The sequence below is a fragment of the Carassius gibelio genome, chromosome B17 (genome assembly GCF_023724105.1).
Source record: "Carassius gibelio isolate Cgi1373 ecotype wild population from Czech Republic chromosome B17, carGib1.2-hapl.c, whole genome shotgun sequence".
NCBI lineage: Eukaryota > Metazoa > Chordata > Actinopteri > Cypriniformes > Cyprinidae > Carassius > Carassius gibelio.
Window position 1 is genome coordinate 12,900,025 of NC_068412.1, and position 8,224 is coordinate 12,908,248.

Consider the following 8,224-nt stretch of genomic DNA (forward strand, 5'->3'; position numbering starts at 1 on the left):
CATGTCACATTTTCAAAATTTACAGTATAATACATTTCAGTGAATAATCTAAAATGCTTCTATAGCCTCTAATCCAGTATTGAAACACCACAGCATTTCTATGTACAGAATTCAGAATTTATTGTTGAATACAATGTGAATAAACTCTAAGCATCAAGAATTAAGTGCTACTGGTAACACCACCTGCCCTCTTTTTGTTTACTATGCATGATAAGATTGCTGGGAAGAAAATATATTAAAAACAATCCCCTATCCACTTCTCCCATTAAAACCCCCTCACTGGTCCTTCTTCTGGTGCTCTTTGTTTATGACGTTTTTGAAGAGCGTGAGAAGGGGTTTCTGACTGCGCTCGTCCCAGGACTTCATGAAGCCTCCATAGCGCTTGCTAGCAGGCGGCCCACTCCAGCGGAAATGGTTCATTTTGTAGGAGCCATCCTTCTTATCCTGCTGGTTTAAAGCGCCCTCCTCTTGAGGATAGTCGACCTCGTTGGTGGCCAGCTCGCGCCTCATCTCAGCTGGGAGAGTCTCGGCGGATTCCTCCTCCACGCCGTTGGTGTACACCTTGATAGGCCTGCGCTTGCGACCCACTGGCTTTCCCCAGCGGAAATGCTCCATGGAGTAGGAGCGCTTGAGCTCGTGCCGAGGGCTGGACCCGGGGTCCATTTGCTCAGCAGGAGCGAGGGCCGCTGGGGACAGGGGTGCGAGGACCTCGGTTTGCTCCAGCTCAGAGGGAGGCTGCAAATGGCTTTCTCCAGGGTAGACAGGGGTTTCATCTGTCAGATCAGATCTGCATAGCTGTATGCAGTCCTTGGGAAGAGGAAAAGAAGAAGAAACTAGAGAGTTTTACATTATCAAAGAAAAAAAACAGAGAGAGAATGTTGTTGTGTTGCTGTGCAGCATTTTGAGAGGTTTTTAAATAGCGTCATGAGGAAAAAATCCTGCAACCTCAACTTCAAACTTTATTTAATATAATTTTTGTTAATCTAAGCATAAAATACGAGAAATCAGATCAATCAGAGAAGCTGTTTAAAGGGCACTTATTATGTTTTGATTTTATGTTAACCTTTTCTTTAGTGATTAATACTGCTGTTTGTGCATTTAAATGGACCACTCTAAATGTAGTTGATTTCTTCAACAGGAAACGCTTACACAAAATGTTTGATAGTCCTGCCATTGCTTCTGTAACTACTGCACCATGTTAAACATTTGCATAATGCCACCTACTGACTGCTATGGTAGATTCTGAATGGGTAAGCAAATAAAAAAAAAATAAAAAAATAAAAAAAATATGTACTTTCGGTAACTGGGTAAAATACTGCTAAAGCTTCTTATGGAGTCTTGCTAGCTGAATGAGCTCAATTATGGTAAGGGATCTTACATTTCTGGCACATGGTCTAAGTAACTCACCATTCCGAGCAAACTGGGCTTTTTGGAACGGCTTTAAAGAGACATGAATTATTATTACTTTTTCTTCTTCAGGTAAGGTGATTATGTGCATGTAAATTAGCATAATATGGGCATGTAAAAAGAAAAACTAATGGAATTATTCATAAAAATGGTCAATACTCAGTATAAAGCCATATAACAATACAAATGCAAACAAACAAAATAAAACAAATACTAAAACTATATACTATATATATATATATATATATATATATATATATATATATATATATATATATATATATATATATATATATATGTTTCTAAAGTCTTTTTTGCCCTTTTTTGGCATCTGATAACTTAATAACTGCACACCTCTTCTCAGCAAGCCACATGAATTGAGTTCTCATTCAGGGTTGTGGTTTGTTCAAATGCCTAATCCTAAACAATTAGCAATCATGATGTTAGTCTCACTATTAATCAATAAGATAATTGTACTAGCGAGCTAACTTGCAGATTGAGCTGAAAGAACAAACATTAGCAGCTAAGCAGTCATGTTTGCAAGGTATAGTGTAACTCACCAAGATGTTCTCGTCAGTGGTGAGGTCTCTGCAGCGGGCGTCCTCCCAACACTGAGCTCTGACTTCAGATCCACCCGCACACAGAACAGCCAGAGCCAAGAGCCAAGCGGGACACAACATCCTCACTCCCCTCACCATGTCTGAAACAATCATTCAAGCCAATATTAATTAAATAGCAATATTCACATGTATGCATACTCGATCACATTAAAGGCATACACAGTTATGCAATGCATTATTTCATTTCAGAAAACATTGTGAACAGAATGCATGTCTGTGAAATAATGCTTTATATTAATAAACATGAATGTGTGAATTATCAGACATTGCAAAAACTGAAAACATGTAAAGCTGAACCTCAGTGGTGATTTTTTTACCCACCTGTTGTGCAAAAAGAAGTGAGCCGACCGAAGTTTTTCCTCTCTGATGATCTCTGATCTGTCTGGTTATGTGTGCGTTTGCTTGTCTCTGATGTCTGAGACCCTCATCTAGTCATCTTTTATAAGCTACCTGTGCGTCAGTTCCCCAAGGCCACCAAACTCTGTCACTTTTAATGGGTGGTGCAGGTAGGAAACCCCGGCACATCATCTAAGGTACGGATGAGTAATCCATCAGAGGTTGTCAGTTGACGGTGAAAAGACAGTTGTGAATGAGTGCAGGATTAGGATCTTCTATCAAATAATGACGGTTTTTCTCATTACGTTTAAGGGCATACGTGTCGGTTTACATGAGTTGGGTGATTAAAGGTTTAAATTCACTTCAAATCAGTTATAGGGCATGTTTTTTGTGTGTGTTAGGGCACATAGGTGCTAATCTTGTGTTGAAATGAATTGGAAGGTGAGGGATTTGAACATCCGGGATGGTAGAAGCAGAACAAAAGCTCATAATACAAAATGACCATGGTTTGATCAGACTGAATGCCAATAACAGATTAGGTTGAGCAGAACATTACAAAACATAAAATCATGGTATTATATAGACTGTATTACTGTTTCTTTGACGAAAAATACAATTAACATAAGTCAAATTCTTCATGGAAAAATAAAAACAGTTCATATTAGCAGAATATTATATATATATATATATATATATATATATATATATATATATATATATATATATATATATATATATAAAATTAATATAATTTAAAGTTAATATAATTCATATATATAAAAAATATATTATACAGTAATAATGTCTCATTTTGAAAATTAGCAAGTTATTGTAGACATTTTTTCATTGGTAGCTGTTCAGGGAGAGCTACACAGTAGATATGTGAGAAATATGGGAAACAAAAATTGCAAAAAAAAAAAAAAAAGTACTTATATTTATATTTTTATATAAATTAATATTAATTAAATGTTTTATTTGCTATATTTATACACATTTTTACATAACAAGGCCAATATTTTTTTAGAAGACATGGTCACTGAAGAAATACCCTGAAAACCGCTTGATTATTACTATTTAAATATATTAGAAATACAGTAAAATAAATTATATTATCTATGATTCCATTTCACTATGCAACATGTATAGCTTTACAGTAAATTATGATCATTTACTTAAAACAATTGCAGATATTTTAATAACACCTATTAGCTCAGTTATTTTATTAACATTATATAATTTAATGTCAAAATAATCATCAAAATGCCACCCTGTAATGTGTTATATTTAGCTGTCAGTTTTAGTGCACATTTTAATCTGATCTTGTATGCCTTAAATCGCAACATCCACATATTTATTCCTGCTTTAAGGCATAAAACAATTGTTATACAATATATATATATATATATATATATATATATATATATATATATATATATATATATATATATATATATATATATATATATATTTGAGATCTTAAGAATGAAATACTGACAAATTGTCAAAGAGCATGTCCTAAATTTCAATCAACCAGGCTCACTCTCTCAGCTGAGTGACTCTGTTCATTCAAAACATGGTTTCTACATTGGAGCAAAACGATTCTAAGGGGCAGTTGATTTTCCATTAAGTCCCCACCATTATATTGGAGTCGTGACCTTGCTGGCTTTTATGTTATGCTATTGGTCTCTTTGGCACACTGAGTTCTCAGAGACAGAAAGTCACAGAAGAGAAAACTGGGGTCAAATGAGGAAAATAATAATAATAATAAAAAAAAGGTTCTGGATTCAAAAGTGTGTGAGCAACTTTGCCCTTATATTTACAGATATAAATAAAATGCAAGTGGTCAATAAAAATGTTAGCCATTTTCATATGTAATTTTCCAGATGGTGTTATCTATAGCTAATAACAAATAAACATAAACGATGTAAAGAAAGTGGTGATGGAAATTATAATATCACACATTTGGACAAATTATGATATTTAATTTAAGGAAAAAATACGATACAATCAGTTAAAATGCAAAGCATATCATTTGTTGTATATTTTGCGGTCTCTTTACAGGATATTGTTGACCCTCACTGCACAGTGAATCTTATCCTATTAGAGAAGATTTGGAGGATGTCAACCCCTAGTAACACTGTTAATAGCACAGCATTTCCTACCAACAGTGAGTGAGTGAATGGAAGATATACTTTCTTAACACATTCTGAATGACAAAAGGATTTACCTGCATGGTACAAGGTAACTTCGTAATTCGTTTTTTTTTTGCAGAGGCTTTTATTTTAGCCTTTGCTTATTCTTGATGTGTTCATCTGTTAAGTTGCATCTGTTTTACTCAAATGTTCTTTAAATGCACTTTATGATAAGTTGGAATGCAGTTGTATTACTACTTTATGTATAAAATTAACAAACTCAAAACTTACTATAGATTAGGGGCAACATGAGTATATATAAATATGGAGTGAACCTTTAGATAATCGTCTTACAAAGCCGCATACAAATCAAATACGAATTCTAACATAACAGAACAGAACGTTAAAGTTGAGCAACCAGTTAATTAAAGCTGCTGGGTTACACAACTGCAAATGGAAGTACAGTGGGCCATAACATGAAAGCCCAGTGCGTTATCAGAAGTGTTTTGAATACAGAATCACTCTGACTGTTTTATTATACAGTAGTGCTTTTTAGAATGAAATGCATTTAATTAGCACATGTGCATAACAACTTTAAGTAAAGTTATTACATTTATTACATTACAGCTTACATTTACATATACACAATTCTTTTTTTGTATTTATGTTGTTTTCATGACTTTGAAAACCTTTGATAGCATTTTTAAGAAAGCTCACCCCTAAACCATCTCGACTGGGTTCAGGTCTGGTGACTGTGGAGGCCAGGTCATCTGGCGCAGCACCCCGTCACTCTCCTTCTTGGTCAAATAGCCCTTGATGCCTTCAGTGTGAATCTACAATTTTCATAGTCATGAAAATAAAGAAAACCCTTTGAATGAGAAGGTGTGTCCAAACTTTTGGTCTGTACTGCATATATACAGTATACTGCAATATATATATATATATATATATATATATATATATATATATATATATATATATATATATATATATATATATATACATATATATACATATATACATATATATATATATATATATATATATATATATATATATATATATACTGTATATACATATATATATATATATATATATATATATACATATATATATATATACATATATATACATATATATATATATACATATATATATATATATATATATATATATATATATATATATATATATATGCAGTTTTCAATACAAATGTTATTTATTATTAATTCATAAATATCATTATGATTTTTGGGAGTTGCACCATAAAACATTTTACAATCTTAACTATCTAGACGGGTTACGGAACCCGTCTCACCCGCAAAGCCCTCTGCATCACAGGTGATCCCACTCACACATCACACAGCTTCTTCAGCCTGCTACCATCAGGGAGGAGACTGTGGAGTCTCCAGGCCAGGACCAGCAGACTGAAGGACAGCTTCATCCACCAGGCTGTCAGGAATCTGAACTCCCTCCCGAACTTGCCCCCCCACCCTCTTCTGCCCCAGGCACCACTGAACTATGAACACCCCACCACACAAACTAATTATATGATGGCATGCACTAGTCACTTTGTGCAGCATTGGTCTGCTCACTACCTCATTCAGCATGAAACTGACGTCATTCCACTCCCTCATCAGTCAGTGAAATAAAATAACTGCTCTTGAGCCCTTTGTCACTTGTCACTTTAATCAGACTTAATAAAGGATTTTAATAAGGGATTTTTTTTTTCAGGGTCTGAGAGTAACGCAATTTCGATTCTCTGTATGTATGTACTGTACATGTGGAAATTGACAATAAAGCAGACTTGAACTTGAACTTTGCCAAATTATTGATATTGACAAACATTTTTTTTGTGAATTTATTTATTTATTTGTTGACACAAAATGTCAACAATAATTTTAATTCAGAAATTGTACTGTATATTCTAAATATTTCATGTATGAACTCCATTTTAATGTATTGAATAAGTTAATGAGCATCATGTCATTGATCCATCCATTCTATTATTTCTTTAAGCAGAATGCTGGGTATCAATTTTTTGAGGATTTCTGTCAAATGTCCAACCAATCAGCTTTCTCCATCTCATTCACTTCCCATCTGCCCTGGAGAGATTTAGTGACAGTGTTAACCATGAGAAAATAAGCTTTACCAGTCTGAGGGCCCAAACAAGTTTCAGGGTCTGATGAGGATCTCACTCTCTAGTCCTTACTTCTTCTGGAGAACTTCAGTTTATTGCAGAATGTTGTCTCTGCTGTATGCATTGTTACTCTGGACAGCATGAACTCAATGCAAAGTAAATATCAAACACACACACACACAAAATAAACTGTATGTGAAAATGTATGTATGTATGTATAGTGCTGTGAAAAGTTTTTTTTTGCCTCCTTCCACTTTTTTTCCTTTTTATATTTGTCACACTTAAATGATTCAGATCAAACAAATTTTAATATTACACAAATATAACTTGAATAAAACAATTTGATTTGAAAATGATTTCATTCATTAAAAGAAAAAAAAAAAAAGCTGTCCAAACCTGCCTGGCACTATGTGAAAAAGTAAATCTAATAACTGCTTGTGCCACACTTTGCAGCAACAACTGAAATAAAGCTTTTTCGAAAACTGGCAATGAGTCTTTCACATCACTGTGGAAGAATTTTGGCCCACTCTTCTTTGCAGAATTGTTTTAACACATCACATTGAAGGGTTCGAGTATGAATGGACTGTTTAAGGTCATGCCACAGCTTCTCAATCAGATTTAAGTCAGGACTTTGACTTGGCCAATCCAAAACCTTAATTTTGTTTTTCTTGAGCCATTCAGAGGTGGACTTGCTGGGGTGTTTGTGATAATTGTCCTGCTGCATAACCCAGGTGTGTTTGAGGTCACAAACTGACGGCTGGACTTTCTCCTTCGGCATGTTCTGATGGAGCGCAAATTTCAATGTTCCATCAATTATGGCAAGTTATCGAGTCCATCACACTACCACCATCATGTCTGACTGTTGTTATGATGTCCTTTTTATGAAATGTTGTGTTGGTTTTACGCCAGATGTAATGGGACACAGACCTTCCAAAAAGTTCTACTTGTTGCATCAGTCCACAGAATATTTGCCCAAAAGCTTTGGGGATAATCAAATTATTTTTTGGCAAATGTGAGACGGGGGTATTTGTGTTCTTTTTGGTCCGCAATGGCTTTTGCCTTGGAACTCTCCCGTTGCCCAGTCTCTTTCTCATTATTGAATCATGACTGATCTTAATTGAGGCAAGTGAGGCCTGGAGTTCTTTAGATGTTGTTCTGGGTTCTTTTATGACCTCCTGGATGAGTCGTCGTTGCGCTCTTGGAGTAATTTTGGTAGGTCGACTTATCCTGGGAAGGTTCACCACTGTTCCAAGTTTTCTCCATTTGTGGTAATGGCTCTGACTGTGGTTCGTTGGAGTCCCAAAGCTTTAGAAATGGCTTTATAACCCTTTCCACACTGATACACTGAAAAATAAATAATATATTTCATCTAATGAAAGTCAAAAACAACACTGGACCCCACTGACTTTCATTATATGGTTAAAAAAAAAATTGGTTGCCCTCAAATAAGAAAAAATAATACAAAATGGTCATTGCCATCTAAGAACCCATGCTGACGTATCTGGACATTTTTTTTTTTTTTAACAAAAGTTTCCGCGGAGGAACATTTTATGTAGTATCTCTGTACTACAGTGGAGTCCACAGATCTG

The 8,224-nt window shown here is 34.7% G+C and overlaps 1 protein-coding gene across 1 annotated transcript; it reads right to left on the reverse strand.

Moving 5' to 3' along the window:
- Window positions 1-97: 97 nt before the first annotated feature.
- LOC127976671 (pro-opiomelanocortin-1) lies at window positions 98-2,447 on the reverse strand. Its single transcript, XM_052581264.1, has 3 exons — window positions 2,349-2,447; window positions 1,968-2,107; window positions 98-807 (listed from the first exon to the last, which is right to left on the reverse strand). The coding sequence occupies exons 2-3, from the start codon at window positions 2,103-2,105 to the stop codon at window positions 277-279; spliced, it is 669 nt and encodes a 222-aa protein (XP_052437224.1). The 5' UTR covers window positions 2,106-2,107; window positions 2,349-2,447; the 3' UTR covers window positions 98-276.
- Between the last annotated feature and the right edge of the window lie 5,777 nt (window positions 2,448-8,224).